Source organism: Mycteria americana, unplaced genomic scaffold, assembly GCF_035582795.1.
Source record: "Mycteria americana isolate JAX WOST 10 ecotype Jacksonville Zoo and Gardens unplaced genomic scaffold, USCA_MyAme_1.0 Scaffold_53, whole genome shotgun sequence".
Lineage (NCBI taxonomy): Eukaryota > Metazoa > Chordata > Aves > Ciconiiformes > Ciconiidae > Mycteria > Mycteria americana.
The window spans coordinates 236,025-252,543 of record NW_027445639.1 but is presented as its reverse complement, the minus strand read 5'-3'; the positions used below and the strand labels follow the sequence as shown (position 1 = coordinate 252,543).

General features: G+C 44.7%; 1 protein-coding gene across 45 annotated transcripts in view; it reads left to right on the top strand.

Moving 5' to 3' along the window:
• Positions 1-16,519, top strand: part of SCRIB (scribble planar cell polarity protein) — a 123,726-nt gene that overhangs the window by 20,081 nt on the left and 87,126 nt on the right. For all 45 annotated transcript variants that reach the window (XM_075490309.1, XM_075490305.1, XM_075490303.1 and 42 more), the window contains exons 2-9: positions 7,684-7,801; positions 8,058-8,136; positions 9,528-9,617; positions 10,361-10,417; positions 14,252-14,315; positions 15,603-15,677; positions 15,767-15,911; positions 16,271-16,389. In XM_075490309.1, the coding sequence (XP_075346424.1) occupies positions 7,684-7,801; positions 8,058-8,136; positions 9,528-9,617; positions 10,361-10,417; positions 14,252-14,315; positions 15,603-15,677; positions 15,767-15,911; positions 16,271-16,389 (747 nt within the window). The remainder of the gene's footprint in view (positions 1-7,683; positions 7,802-8,057; positions 8,137-9,527; positions 9,618-10,360; positions 10,418-14,251; positions 14,316-15,602; positions 15,678-15,766; positions 15,912-16,270; positions 16,390-16,519) is intronic.

Genomic DNA, 16,519 nt, shown 5'->3' with positions numbered 1-16,519 from the left:
GTGTCCAGTGAAAGGCCACAAAAATGATTAAGAGATTGGGGCATCTGTGATATGGGGAGAGGCTGAGAGAGTTGGGACCGTTGAGCCTGGAGAAGAGAAGGCTTAGGGGGATTTTACCAACGTGTATATGATGTCAGGGAGCAAAGGAGACGGAGCCAGACTCTTCTCAGTAGCGTCCAAAGGCAGGACAAGACGTAACAGGCACAGAGTGAAATAGAGGAAATTCTGTTTAAACATAAGGAAACACTTTTTCACTTTTTTTTTTTTTTTTTTTTTTTTTTTACTGGAGGAGTGGTTGCACGCTGGAATGTGTTGCCCAGTGAGGTTGCAGGATACCCATCCTTGGAGATACTCAAAACCCCAGCAGACACAGCCCTGGGTAACCTGCTAAAGCTGACCCTGCTTTGAGCAGAGGTTGGACTAGCTGATCTTGAGAGGTCCTTTCCAACCTCAACCATTCTGTGGTTCTGCTGGACCTGCCTCCATGATGCAAATTGCCTTTTTGAGTGAACTGCTGTATTTGGAAATCTCCGTCCCTCACTCGCTGTCCTGCTACATACTCTTTGCAGTTTTGCAGACATTGGCTTTCTAGAAACTTACACTGCTTTCTTAACTTAGCTGGAAGCTCTGTGCTGGTGTCCATAGGCAGTGAGATGCCTGCCTCATGCTGATCGAGGCTGTGTGTGAAGGCAGTGGTGGCTGGCTCCGTTCTCTCTTGCATTACAGGAGGTGGCTGATGCAGCCAGTTTTGGAGTTGGACAGTCAAAGAGTTCCTCATGTAATGAATGAGGAAGGGATATAGGGGACTGTCAGACTTCTGTCTCTACTCAGGAGTTAGGCATATCCCTCTCTTAATTTTGGCCAGCACCACCTCTAGTGCCACCCATCTGCATTGCTGGGGAGCAGTTGTGACATGTTGAGGATATGAGGCCAGAATCTCATTTCTAAATCAGGTGGGTATTTCCTCCTTCCTGGGTTCACTCTGCTTTCCCATGTAAGAGTTCACCATTGACCACAGCTAGAGCCGTGGGCTAACCTGGCTTACAAATTAAGTGCAGGCAAAACGCTTCATGTCTACTGAACTCCATGGGATGGGGGACTTCTGTGCTTTTGCATCTCACAGGGTGAGAAGCTCTGCCAAGTGGGGTATCAGGCATCCTTGCATTATCAGTAAGAAATGTGTCCTAGATCAGTGGGCCTCGACATCAGTACGTGAGGCTCAGGACTTTCTCAATACACAGGTATTTCAGCTCCTCAGCAGAAGCCAAAGGTGAATCTGCCAAATGGAGCCTGTACTTGCTGCTACCAGTGTTTCTTGTTTTCATAAACTGGCTGAGCCTGTTATTGTTTCTCTGGATAACCTCAAATAAAACCACAGTGTGCTGTTTGGAAATGTTCCTTGAGTAGGACTGACCTAACCATTGAAGATGAGTGCTGTATGGTCAGGATGGCTCTCTGCTTGGCTAGTTATAATATTTCAATTTGAAGCTAACATTTCTTTCCCTTTGCAATGACGATAGTTTTGACTGTCATAGCAGTGATTCTGCTCTATTAGCCTGATATCTTTCTTTTATAAAATTACTCCAAAGGCAGTGGTCCGAATCAAGAGGTTCATTAATAATTGCACTGGGGTTTCATCCTTTCTCACTTCTGCATGTATCATCGTATTTCAGTATTGAAGTGGATCTTCCGTAGTTGCTGAGGCATCAGTCATTGTTAAGACAGAAGTAAAGTCTTTCCAGTTTAATTGTGGTTAGCTGGACCTAGCTCACAAGCGAGTGTCGTGTACTCTAACAGGAGTAGAGCTCAGGGTGGTCCATTAGCTTACATGGAGTTTCTTGGGAACCAACCCATTTATAGTGGGTAGCTGTGTAACTCATGTTAAGCGTAGCTTCCAAGTGACTGGTGTGGTTTAATTGTGAAAGGTTTGTCACAATCAGGGGTCTCCTAAAATTCTGATGGTTCTCTTCCATTGTTTATATTGGTTGCACACCTCAGTATTTGCCTGGCAACAGCAGAAAGGGACATTTGAGGTTTTGATTCGGTGATGCAAACAGGTCTGTGAGTTTGACTTCATGTTGCATGTACTATTGTTGGCAACGTTCTTTGTGTATCGTACATGGCCACCTCCTCTCCACTCTTCCTGTTGGACGTTGTGCTAAAGGTGCTCGGCTTTCATCCTTGGTCCGTGTATGCAGAGTTCAGCTCCTCGTAGGGTCTAGCGGGGTGCCCTGGCATCATGGAGGGCCAACAGCATACTGACATACCGATAGGAGCACACCCAGAGGCTGGGGGAGTGATTATTCCCCCCTGCTCAGCACTCCATAGTGTGGATTCACACCTTGACGCTGCGTCCATTGTGCGGCCCACAATACAAGAACGGCATTGCCGAACTGGTGTGAGTTCAGGAGAAGGTCTGTAGGGTGGACGGGGGCTGAAGCACTTGCCCTGACAGGACAGGCCGCAGGAACGGGACTTCTTCAGCCCAGAGAAGACACTGCTTCAGAGGGACTTCATAGCAGCCTGCCAGTGTGTTTCATAGCTTCATAGCTCCCCTGCCAGGGAGGTTATCAAGAAGACTGAGGTCGGCAGTGCATGGGGGAGTACGAGAGGCACAGGGTGTCATTGAACTAGGTGGTTCCGTCTAGGTACAAGGATAATTAATTGTGAGGATAATTAATTGGTGGACCAAGGGGCCCAGAGGATTTTTGGATCCTCTGTTGGAGGTTTTGAAAGACTTGGCTAGACAAAGGCCTGAGCAACCTGGTCTGACTTCATAGCTCACCCTGCTTTGAGCAAGAGGTTGGACTAGAGGTCTCCCGAGGTTCCTTCCAACCTGAATTATTTTATGATTCTGTGATAAAGGTCTGTGGTATACAAAGGATTAGAAGGATATTACCTCATTATCCCTTTTGACTGAAAAATCCATGGATCTAGATTGCCTTTTTTTTTTTTTAAAGAGATTGAAGTAATTGAATTTTGTTTCAGAAATAGGTAACTCTTGAATGACTTCTTATATGTTTGCCTGCTTTTGTCTTTAGAGGGGCTGCTGAATGAGGATGTTGCATCTGAAAACGTGCTGCAGAGCCTGTATTTCACATTTTTCTGTCTTTTTTGCAATGTTATAATTTTGAGGAGTATTTCTTATCTTCTGGCTTATAGCGCTTTACAGGCTCTTTATACCTTTCACTAATATTCAGCCAATCAGTACATTAATGAGAGCAATGGCCTAGGTGTTTCCAATGTGTTATATTGCAGTTGCTCTGCTCTGGATATTGTAAGAATTTATGCCCCCTGAATCTTATTTGCCAGACAGTTTTGTAGTTGTTTTCCATCTTAGCCATCCCGTAACTGTTCACATACTTCAGCAGTAGAAGATCTTTGTAATATATTCTAATTGACAAAGGCTTTCCCCCCCTAGTTACCCAACTATGCCATTAATATATTAGTACACCCCCCAATCTTTGTCTTGAGCCTTTTTTTTAATTTGTGATAACTTGAATCATATTCTGAGCTGGCTGAATTCCTGTGCACTGGAGTCCTTTTGTACTAATATGTGTTTGCTCTGTGTGGTCTTTAGGTTTCTGGTATGCCAGGAAACACTGAAAGGCTGCAGCTTATTTTTTTTCTTCAAACTTCTATTTTTGATCTTCTATCAGTTTAGTTTGGACACTGAAAGATCTAGGTCATGCAGATTTGGTGTTTTTTTTTTTTTTTAATTCAGAAAATCTTCAAATTGTGTATATTTCATGTTAATAGAGACATTCAGCATAATGCTAAATTTGTGACTTTTTTTTTTTTGCCAGCTGTATGAAACAGGGTTAACATTGATTAGAAAAATTGCCAGTCTCCAAAGAGACATTTGCTTAAGTTTTCACTCTTAGTTCCGGTAGCAATTTTAAAATTAATTTGTTCTCCATTTCCAGTGTCTTAAATGAATCTCTTCTGCAGTCTTGTTTTGTGAATTTGGCTGTTGGACTTACGAGTTGAAGCACCCAGTTCACAAAATACTGAACTGAAAATTATATGCATCGTGTTAGATACAGTGTTTGCAGTCTTATCAGTTCTTGATTACGTCATGTTGCCATATTTTACATCATATTAACTGTAGTCCTAGTAGAGATAAGAACAAACTTTGACTACTTGCTAGTTTTCTAAAAGCTTTGCTGGCATAAGTGGGAAGCGCATCTGTTCTGTGCTTTTAAGTCCTTATTCCTGAAGACAGTCCCATCTCTGAAAAGCAGCTGAACACCAGCATCTGTGTATTTGCTTCAGCAGTGCTGGTCTGCCTTTGCATTTCTATGATGCAATGGCAGTTAAGTCTGGTTATGGAAATGTCGGTATGCTCTGCTGGCAAAACTGTTTGTGCTACTATAGTAAAGACATTCATGAGCAAAGCAGTCTGTCAAGGGAAAATACAGACTTGTTGATGTATCTGTGCTTCAGCTACCAGTATTTCATTGACACAATCCTGTTGGTAAGGGGCTAATGATGAGAGGAGTAAGTGGCTGGTACCTGGCAATTAACAAGAAGGTTTTGCTAGTCGGAGTAGACATGGAGGCTTACTTGGATTCTGCTTAACTTTCTTTTTTTTTTTCAAATATAAAATCTTAATTCTTGCATGGAAATGCTGTAATTCTGCTTTTGTTTTTTGTGACCTCCACAGATGACTTTCGACTAGGTTGAATTTTTGTCACATCAAAATATTTTATTCAAGTCCAGCTTGACTGAATCTTAAGAAGTGGGATGTACTCCTCTTGTTGTCTTGCTGTTTGCCGAATGGAAATTTGTGCACAGATCTGATAATAGTCCGTCAGCACTGTGAGGTTTTGGAGTTTTTTGGTTACCTTTTTTTTAAAAAAAGAAAAAGCTGGGGGAGAAAAAATGCTGTTTAACTGATATAAAAAAGTAGCATACAAAGCAAGGTACTTTGGAACATTATATTTAGTAGATGTCTCCCTGAAGCAAAGTTAATTGGATGGGAAGAATTGTGAGATTGTCACGACAGCCTAATTCTGAGGCTTGGTCTGCACTTGGCTTCACAGGTGTGTCTGTGTGCGTGTAGGTTCTGATTATCTTCAGTAAGGTAGGTATGCTAGTAAAAGGCCTGTTATGCAGTTTGTTCTGTTAAATGGCAATAAACTGCATGGATACAACTGCAGTGCCAAAGAAGTGTTGCGCTGTTTTGATTTTGACGGCCTAGCTAAAAAAGTAAGACTTAACAGTAGGCAAAACCGAAGTCAGTGTTCACAGCTACCAGTTTGCCCCACAGATAGTTAGCTTTTAAATCTCTATTGTGTCAATAAACGCTTCTCATATATTGCAGTGCAACATATAGCATGATTTTATTCTAGTTTATTCTACATTTTTTTTTCTAAAAGTGTGCACATCTGTTTTGAGACTGCCTAAAATCTGTAGGCAGAAGTGCTAAAAGTTGGGACTACAGAAGTTCTATTCCCTTTGTTATTTTCCAGCTTGTAGACTCTAGCAGGTCAACACAATGTCTTGTCTGGAATTTCCTTGCATTCTAAAATTAGGAGAAGGATCTAGGAAACAATAGCAAATCAAGTCTCTAAACCTCCTGCTCTGGCTTGAACTTTTGTTGTCATTTAGACTTTCACCTACTTCCTTTCTTATTAAACTGATTTGCATTAGATAAACTGAATTAAAAAGAACTTATGCTGTTCAGTGTCAAGAGGACTTTTTTTTTTCTTCTTTTTTTACTTATTATGGTCTCCTGTCCTACTTCAGGACATTAGGAGCATGAATTACGTATCACTGCTGTCCATCCCAGAGCACTTCTCCCATTCAGTATGGGGAGTGATGTGGAAGTACGACAACCTCAGCGTAGTAAAGGCCGTGCCCTGTTTTGCAGTCCCTCAAACATGCACTTGCACCCAGCAGTGCTTCCTGACTGAGACATCTCTATGCGAAACCACAGAGGTTTTGATCTACAGCAGAGAAACCTCTCAAGTTATATTATTAGACCTCATCATCATCATCCCTTCTAGTGGGGCGAGCAGCTCTCTTTTTGGTCTGTGTATCTTTTCACAGTTATGTTGTACATCACCTTTTCATTCCTTACCCCTCCCTTGTCTGATCTGTATTACTGTTCTTTGCAATGTTATGAGTGACAGTTGTGGGTGTCCCACCACCCTGAAACTGAAGAAATCTCAATACCCCCACAACTCTTCCTGGGGAGGTCTGTTTCAGCAATCTTCAATGCAGATGGATTACTGGAAAGGCAACTGAGAAAGAAGGTTCAGACCTCAAATTCTTGTTTGATCCTTCTCAGTCTGGTCTGTGTAAGCAGCCCTGACTCTCTGGACGTGTTTTCTGATCTGTAAGTACTCCTGCGATTACATCTTCTGTTGCTTACTGTAGCTCCTGTTAATGTAACAGATGGGATGATTACATGGATTAGAAGTGGTGTCTGCGTGTTACTTCATAGACTTGAGTTTGTTCCTAGCTTCATCGCTACTTTCTTTTGCATCAGGGGTTGAGTTATTAGCTTCTTAAGGTTTGGCCATCTGAAACTCATAAACTGTTAGAGGTCACTTAGAGCACTTGTCTGTACTGTGGCAGAACTGAAACACATAATCAGAGGCACAGTGTTACTACATGTGTATGCAGCAGTCTTGGCCTTTATCTATTTGTGGGTTATGGGTAAACTTCTTAAAACTCTCTCATTTTCTGCAGTGGCCCAATATTGTTTGTTTGTTATTCCCAGGCACTCTGAAACGGTCCAGGAAATGCAGCAAACACCACAGCCTTGGTTTCCATCCTGTCCAGTATTCCTACGTCTGACGATAGTTAGAAGCAGCTGCAAGATTTGTTCAGTTGATAATTATAGTATGTTGTGTTTAGTAAACTTACTGAGAGGCTGTTGATGTCTGGAAAGAGTATGATTGATGAATCTTGTAATTTACCATTTATAGCTAATATAATTGACTTCTGAGAACAAGGGTAGGTGTGAAGAAGTTGGATGTTGTTAGACTGGGAGACCTCCAGAGGTCCCTTGCAGTCAACATTTCTATGACTGTAGTGTTTCTAGAAAGGAATTTTCTCTCCTCTCATTCTTTGTTACTTGGGCCCTACAGATAGTTTGCCTGCTCCTTTTCTTTTCCGGTACAAGTGGCACAAATGCTTTCCCTGTTGGTGTAGGGACCTGTCACCGATGTCCTGACCAAATGTACTGTACAGCAAATGTGTATGACAGCAGGGACAGGACTTCGGTCTGGAAGTCCCCTTATGTTTCTCCTTTGTTGGCTTCTCTGGGCCAGACTCATAAACACCATAGTGTCTGCTGGCAAGCTGCTTTATAGTGACTTCCTCATGATGCTAGTATTTGAATGGCTAAGATGAACTGTTATCTTAGGAAACAAGGAACATCCATTTTGTATCCTACAAGGGAGGGAGAAGAGCACAGTGGGATAATAGAGATGTTACATGAATCTTCAAGCTAAACTCATTAAATGCCTTTCTTCTTTCACCTTCATCTCTTGTAGACCTTAATTGGGGTTCTCATCTGTGCAGTGACTGCACTTTGAGGACCTCAGCAGGACAGAGGTTATGAGAGAAGGCAGTTGTCTCCAGGGATGGATGCTCAGGTTCGCCCTGAGGTGAGAAGACAGGTTTCCCACAGAACTGCTGCTGACCCAGTTTTGTTCTCTCCTGTCATAGCCTTTCTTTAGGCTTCTGAATCTGCGCAAGCTGGGTCTGAGTGACAATGAAATCCAGAGACTTCCCCCTGAGGTTGCCAACTTCATGCAACTGGTGGAACTGGACATCTCCCGTAACGGTAAGGTCAAAGCTAAATGGGGAGTGGGTGCCCCACAGCCCTGCTTCTCTCACTGTAGTAGTACTACCCTGTGTGCTCATGTTCTGGAAGAGGCAGTATCCTTTCACGGTCCTGCAGAGTGATCTCTCGTGGGTCCTGAGCTATGAAAATATGGTTGTCTTACTGTGTCTTGGGTCGTCACCAGTACCTGGTGTCCCATTTTCCACATGATAGGCTCTTCTCAAGCCTCTTTTTTTCTTTCACGTATTTTTTCCAGACATTCCAGAAATTCCTGAAAGCATCAAATTCTGCAAATCCTTGGAAATCGCAGACTTCAGTGGGAATCCTCTCTCCAGGTAGGAAGGCATATGCAATGCTTTTGTCCAGCTGAGAATGAGAATTGAAGTTCCTCATTCTCCCTAGCTTTCTCTGGTCTTCATCTTGTAATTGTCTTCCCTTGAAGTCAACGCCTAGGATCACCCTGCCTTTGCCAAGACCTGCAGATGTCTGCTCTCCTGACAGGTGGAACACTCAGCGTAGGGAAGAGCTGGTGTGTGCTCCCTCTTCTGCAGGGCCTATGGCTTGGACTGATGAGCCTTTAGTCATACTGTTGCCACTGATGTGAATGGTGAGGACTTTTGTCCTCTTGGAATAAGTTTGTTACTCCCTCCCCACCCCTTCACCCTGGTGCACAAACCAGAATGGGTGTGGACTCGTACTGCAGAGGAGTAGAGAAAGGCCTGCATGCTATCCTCTGCTTTCTGTCAGTCCTTTTTGCTCTCTGTCTTCTTATTTATAACTTAGGATGGCCGTCCTTTGAACTCTGTGTTTGGTCAGTTTCCCTGCTATCTCAGTGCCCAGAGCTATGTCCAAGAACAGGACTCTGCCTTGTCTCTTCAGTCTTCTGTCTCTACAGCTCTTAATCCATAACGTTTTGGGAGTTTAAGTGTGGCTCCTCTGCCTTGGTGAACCATGCTTTCAGGCACTGGTGTCTTGATGCATTGTTTGCCAGGGTCCCTGGAGATGCCAGTCTGCCTCCACATGCCTGCTGCCCTTTGTGCTCCTGGGCAAGTGCTGCCAAAGTCGCCCTTTATGTAGGTTTAACTCTCTGCTTCCCTCTTGTGGTGCCAGACACTGCCAGAATGGGACAAGCTTTTCAGTCGGTGAGAATGCGTGTACCACAGAAATGACCAGCACTTCTACACTAGAAGTTATTTGTCAGAGTCTTTTTGTGGCCCAGAGTTGTAAGATGTGTGTCATGAGCAGTGGGGCAGGGAAGCTCCAGGAACTCCCTGTGATCAGCAAAGGATTTCTCCTTTTCATGGGTCTTTCCTTGTCCTATTGCACTTTGGAGCTGTTATGATGTTACTGCTTGGTCCTGGGGAATGCTGCAGTGTCATCGGCAGAAATATCCTTAGGTGGGCATTTGCATTACTTGGTAGCCCTCCCTGTTTCGAAGTTTAAATGATCACATAGCATAATTTAGTCCGGGATTCGTGCTTGAGTACTGCAGAGCCAAGTTTGCACGCTTGGACATGTAGTGACTTTGGTGCAAGGGGGTGGTGGTGTCTTGGAAACGGGGCATATTCTGGATCAGGAGCCAGGGTCAGAGTTGGTTCTTGCTCTTCTCCTTTCCACATATTGATCCAATTGGGATAAGACTGGCTTTTTGGGGATTTAAGTGAGGAATTTAGGGCTTGTTTTGTGCACAGAATTAATGGTGTTTTGTTCTGTCGTGCTTTCATAGACTTCCAGAGGGCTTCACACAGCTTCGGAGCCTGGGCCATTTGGCCTTGAATGATGTGTCCTTGCAGAGCCTCCCCAATGACATTGGGAAGTGAGTATGCCCCTGTTCCGCACAACGGGGAGGAGGGTTGGGGTGGGGACACCATGCTGTTGGGGTGCCAACACGAGCAGGACTTGGAGGGGAAGAGCGTGCCATCCCATTTACAGCTTGCCACTGTACTGAACGTACCGTGTGAGCACCTCTAAGCATTATTCTTGTTAAAAGACAACCTTTTTAAAAAGGTGCTTTCCTGGTCTCAGCTGCTTCTCCTTCTCTGTGGTCTGTGGCACAGGCAAGGAGTGCATCCAGGCTTCTCAAATCCTCTATCTTTCCTTATTTTATGAGTGCCCGTTTGCCCCTTTCCAAACAGGTGTGGCCTGTCCAGTGATGTTGAAATGGTTTATGCTGCTAGCAAATGACCAAGGCAAAGCCCATGGGGCTTTACCTGTGGGGTGCAGTGCCCCTCCCATGGCATTTGGCTTTCTAAACGTGAGGGATTTCATCTTTTTGGACAGATAGTTCTGTATGTGATACCATGTTTCCTTGTCCTGAGTTTGGGCACAGTGTTGTTTCCCCATGATTTTGCAATAAGCAGTCACCTTCATCAGAAGCCATTTAAGATCCTCTTTGTTTTTTGTTTTCCCCTATCATGTCCATTCATGTGTACACACTCATGTATGTGCATTTGTGCAGGTCATGAGGGGTGCTCCCAAGGGAAGGGATATGAGCATCTCCTTGTATCCCTGAAGCCCTATTCAGTGAATCTGGCTTTCTTGCTCCCTTTTCTCTTGCAGTTTGGCAAACCTGGTGACTTTGGAGCTACGTGAGAACCTGCTAAAGACTCTCCCCACGTGAGTGTCTGTCTGGTGGCTTCAGGAGTCTCCTGTCTGATCATTCTTACTGATTCCTCAGGGACTTACTGTTTCTGTAGTACACGCTCTAGCACTTTGCTTGGGAGGGCTCAAGGCTTTGCATAAATTAGCTGCATCTTGCTGGATTTCTGTAAAATGGGGTGAGCAGGGAGAGATGCTACAGGGCTTAAGAGCAGGGAAGGATGTTCGGAGTCTGTACTCAGCCTCTGTGTCAGGATTGATTTGGAATAAACAAGATTCCACAAGAAAGCTGCTGGAAATGGTGAGAACCATTTTCCTTGCAAAGGTGTAGCAGATGACGGGTTCTTTTGGAAAAAGAGAGAAAAATGAACTGACGTGGGTATAGGAAGAGCTCTGTATACAGTGAAGTTCATAATTTGAAGAGCAGCAGAATACGGCTGAAGGTATATTTTGCTTCTGACATCTCTGTTTTCTTGCGTATCCCTTCTGATTGTTCTGGTTGAGCAGTTTGTGGGAATATGTGGGATAACTGGCTTTCCTGCAGCAGACAAAAAAAAAAGCCAGCAAGGGGGAAGAGGTAAGTCTTGTTAAATATTTCAGAGGGTTAGGGACAGAGATGAATTCCTGGTAGAGGATCTGGTTGGTACAGCTGATGCTATCAGGTAGATAGGATGTGGAGAACAATGAGTCTGTATATTAATCTCTGGTTTGGAGCCCATGAGAGTTGTTTGTTGAGTTTTTTAATGTACGTTAGCTCTGTCAGCTGGTTTTCTGCCTACTTATCCATCCAACTGATGATTCCCCCAGTCTTCCTTGAATATGTGTTGGAAGGGATTCTATCTGATTTCTTTTTGAATAGCAGTGTGTTTTGGGGCCACACAAACTCCTCAGTGAATGTGTGAAGCATGCAACTATTGTCACCTTCCCTCAGTGCCCTCTTTACTGTTCATGGCGAGTATTTAATTTGGCTACCTGTACTTTCCCCCCTTTCTCCTCTTCTTTATTTAAAAAAGAGGGCAAAGGAGGCATCTGATGATACGGTGTTCAAGCAAGACTTTGAGAGTCTAAGCAGTTAGGGCTTTAGTCTTGCTTCTTCTGTGATGGCCATGCCTCCCTCACTGTGAGATGTTGCTTTGACTCAGGTGCATGCTCTTCCTGATGATTCTTTTCCTCTGGGACTTGCAAGTACAGGCTTTATATGATATCAGTTATATCTGCTTGTAGAATTAATGTGTCAGCTTTGACCCAGAGGACAAGACGCTTCCAAAAAGGAGCTAAAAGAGTCTGCACTGGTCAGCTCCCAGGCTTCATATCTGGTGATTACACAATGTAGAAGCATAGTTCAAATTAACACTGTCATCTTGTCTCTGATGCCAAAGTCACTGGATCTTTTCTGCACAGAAGTTGTCAGCATTAACACCCTGTCACAGAAAGGTGATATTAAGAGACCAGCTGAGATGGCCACACATGGAATATAGCCACAAGGAAGAATGTGAGAGCCAAAGCTCCTTATGCCAGGCTGAGAACAGGCAAGCAGGAGAAGTTTGGGTCCTGGTGTTGGGACCCACTGCTGTCTGTTCCATGTGTTCTTTGTGTTCATACAGACAGGTAGCACCACGGTGATACCCCATATAAATGAAGAGGTGCAATAGCTACATCCAAAGTTGGGCTTTCAAACGGCAGTGAAGTATGGTCCCAATGGCTTTTCACCACCTAGGAACCAGCAAGTATCTGGAGTTTGAGAATTCAATCTGTGACCAAACCCATATCGTTTCTGGGGAGATCTCTCATGCCCAGTGCTCCCTTGTTTCTCTATGTTAGATTTGTATGCCATCTAGCAAGATACCTGTAGCATACTATGAGTTTTGGTTTTTTTTCTCTGAAAGATAAGTCCAGGCTTGATACTCATTCTGCAGAATTCCAGCTTCTTTTCATCTTTCCCCAATCCCCCAAATTCTGCTTTTGGATGATTTCCAAAAGTAGAAGGAGGATCTTGAAGGCCAAGGCAATTTTCATCAGATCTGTCAGTCAAATATGAGGTCGAAATCAGTGGCCAAAGAAATTTCAGTGGTACTGTCAGGCACTCTACCCAGAGCTGAAGCTCTTGTACTTAATCTGGTTGCAAATTGTGCCCAAGAATGGCTCTAAACAAGTCCAAGTGATCTTGCCAAAGAGTAGAATGACTTATCGGAATGGATGATGCTTTCAGTTTTCAAAGTTACTGAGCCCAGTAGGTAGATGGGCTTCAGTACTGTGAATTTGTGACTGCATAATGCATCACTGTCCTTTTGATTTTTGTTGTTGAGCTCCTTAAAAGATCCAGCTTGCAATGACCTTTACTTGTCAAAATTTAATTTCATTGGTTAGTCTTCTGCTGTCAGCTGAGTTCTGAAACAGTTCGTCTTGTACAGCTGATTATCACTCCTTATCTCTCCCACGCAGATGGGATGCAGCTTGCCAATAATTTGGGAAGGGTAGGTCTCATTGATGTATTCTCATGGAATAGTAGAAGGTGATCTATACTGAGGCATTCATATATCGACATGGATTCCACAGCTCACTTGTCCCTATTTTGGGAATTCAAACTGTGAAGGTGCGAAGGGACAGTCAAGGCTGCTTCACCCTTCAGAGAAGTCAAAGAGCAAATGTACGGTCATAATGAGAGACTGTTATACAACAGAATCCTTTTGATGATCCTGTTGATAAACCTTTGCCTGAGTTAATATAGTATCTCAAAATCCACCACAGCATAAGGTAAGAACTTGCTTTTTCTGTGTAGCCCAAATATTTTTATAGCCTGGCCCAGGCAAGACAGATGTCTGTTATTGGTTTCACACAGATTTGTGGTCCCCAACTTTCTTAGCTTGGATGGCATTGAGATGTATAGCTCTATTTCCAGAGAAATATAGTGATTTCTGTGTTTGGACAATTCCTTATGAAGAGAATAAAAAGGACTGAAGACCCTCCCTACTGGGAAGTGGGCAGGGCTGAGATGGCAGTTCTGCCCTAGTGTAAAGTGAGGTACAGCAACCCCTGTTTGGGGAAGTGGGAGTTGGAGTTGATGTGGTAGGACTGAGAGCTGAGGACACATGAACACCTGGGCCATGTCAGAAGAACTGAATCCTGGTTTTGTGGCGTTGCAGACTGCAGCCCTTTATATCACCAGGTCTTAATGTGTTTGGATACTCAGGGCACATCCTTGGACCACAAGTGTTGGCAGACTTTGGTTCCTGTGCAGGCTTCTCGCAGTATCTTGCCTAGTGAGCTTCTTGTCTGTGCGTCTTGACCTCTTCTGAGACATTGTGCCAGTGTTGTCTTTCCCTTTCTCTTAAGCAGCATGGGCATCCCATTTGGGGAAACTGAGGCTGTTGAATTTGTCATTCCTGCCTCTCCCTGCAGCTCTGCTCCCCTTGCCCCCCAAATATGTATTGTCATCTGCTGACTCTCCTGTTATCTGTTAGTCTGTGCCCAGGTCCCCATCCTTGCTACAAAAATGGGCAGCAATGTTAAGGTGTGGCTTGTCATCTGTCATGTTTTTGCTCAAAGAGTATTCTATGGTGGGAGGGGGAAGAAGGCAAATAGGTTACAGAGTGGAAAGTGGCCGCTTTGGGACTGCTGGTGCTACTGAACCCAATTCCCTGGTGCAGATGGTCTGGCTTGGGGAAAGGTACCGGCTTCCCTAAACTGCTTGGCTCAGAGGGACTATGAAGAAGGTCAGGATTGCCCCACCTGTTTTAGGAGTTATTAAAAATGATGTAATTTGCGAGATGTGTGTCCCAGATGCTAACCTTCTGTTCCTTCTTTCTTTCTTTTTTTTCCTCTCTTCCCCTCTCTACTCCCTGTATCTTGCAGTTCACTCTCCTTCCTTGTCAAGTTAGAACAGTTGGACCTTGGTGGCAATGACCTGGAAGTACTGGTAGGTGAGGGATGGTGGGGAGGGAATATGGGTGGTTGGTAGGGGTAGAACTCTGTACCTCTGCGGAAGCAAGTGGTTTTTCATCTGAAATGCAAGAAGTAGACCCGCAGGTTGTTTGGGAAGATTCTGATCTGCTCACCGTGGCCTGGTCATTGTTCCCAGCGTAATGTTATTTTCATGTGTTGGCCCATGTGTCTTGCCTTCCTACTGTCCTCACGCACAACTTGCTCTGCTCTTTCCAAGCACTTCTGCTTTGGGATGTTAATTCTTGCTATCTAACTGCCTAAGGATCTTTCCTTTCCAATGAGACTCTCTGGTATTTCCCTTCTCTTCTGTGTTGCACTGCCCCCAGCTGTTGTTTTTCACTTCTGCTAGGCCAGCTTTCTGCCTTTCTCCTTTCTGATTTGATTTCTCTACTGCAAAGTGCAGGACCATTCTCTGTTGTTCCTGGCAGTGAAGTCAGCCAAGCATGGGATGTGTGCTCTCTGGACTGGGGTGTTTCCATGGAGGGCTCTGAGCGTAAGTGTGCTGAGAGCCACTGCACAGTCTCGAAATTCAGCTTGTCTTGACATACAGGGACATCCAGTGATATTCTTTAATTTTGAAGCTATGGATTAACCTGTTACTGAATCCTGCTCTTAATGTTCTGGAATGCTTTTTGGCAGAAACCCATCTAAATTGGGAGGCAAAGGAGTTTGTGCAGCTTGCTATGTACAAGGCTGCAGCTTACTTGTGAGAACAGTTGTCTGACACTTGAACTGCACTCCAGTGGTGCATTAACTCCAAACCCAAATGCTGATCAGTGTGTGTGGGCGTTTGTGGAGTGATGCCATGAACTCATGTCTACCATTGCTGACAGTGCTGCTATATCATGTTGAGTTGGCCAGTGTTATCCAAATGTCTGTTTTCATGTCTGAGAGGAGGAAGAGGAGAAAGACTTAATTTCTTCCGTAAGGCCAGAATTTCCAAACCCCTGTTTAGTTCGTGTCTTGCCTGCTACCAACATCCTTGCTGTTGTCTTCCGTGTTTACTATTGGGACCTTCTGCAGCCAGTATGCCATCCCAGACATTTCCAAACATTTGTGCTGCTATATTGTGGCACACCAACACGTTAGCTTCATAAGCCATTTGCTGAATGGTTCTAGAAGGTGCAAAAGCAACAACAATGTTTAGCTTTTGTCGTGGTTTAAACCAGCTTTGCAGAGGTGTGGTGTGATTTGTAGCATCCTAGAGCAGCTTCTCCCCTGTGGAAGGGACTGATGCTATTACTGTCCTGCTCTGTTACAGCCAGATACTCTGGGAGCACTACCAAACCTGCGTGAACTTTGGTTAGACCGGAACCAGCTCTCAGCCCTGCCTCCAGTGAGTACCTGTTCAGGGCCATTGATTCACCACTTTGCTCCCTTCCTCAGCTGCTCCCTCGAGCCATAGTGTCTCCTTTCTGATCCTAGGAGCTGGGCAATCTCCGCCGCTTGGTCTGTCTGGATGTGTCAGAGAACAAGCTGGAGCAGTTGCCCAACGAGGTCAGTGGGCTAGTAGCACTGACGGACTTGCTCCTGTCACAGAACCTGTTGGAATGCATTCCAGATGGGATTGGTGAGTATTGCGGGATGGGGATCAGTGCAGGACTTCACTACCCGGGCAGGGCTCCTGGTGGGGGGACTTCAGGCAAGAGTGTATGTAACAAGGTATTAGGGCTTGATGGACATAGTCACAATAGTTGAGTGCAGAAGCAGCAGATGATATTGGTGAGCAGAACTCTACAGGACGAGTTCAGGTTCTTGATCTGCATCATGCACAGGTGAAACCTGTGAACAAGCCTGGTGCGGAAGAAAGGTAGTGCCTCTGTTGTTAGGGTACATAATCCCTGATGGGAGGCATTTCGGCCAGATGAAAACAGAACAGCATTATTATCTCTGTGGCATAGTTCACACCTAGCTTGTTGCCCTGGCCAGGTCAGCTGAAGCAGCTCTCCATCCTCAAGGTGGACCAGAATCGGCTGACAGAGGTGACAGAGTCAATTGGGGACTGTGAAAATCTGTCAGAACTCATCTTGACAGAGAACATGCTGACAGTAAGTACACCAGCAGCCACCCTGCCTCTCCTGTGCTGTTCAGTTTAGCCACATGCCAGGGATCTTTTCCCATCTTCTGGCTTCTGAGCCAGATTCCTGAGCATGCTCCAGCTGCTCTCCCTTCAGCTGC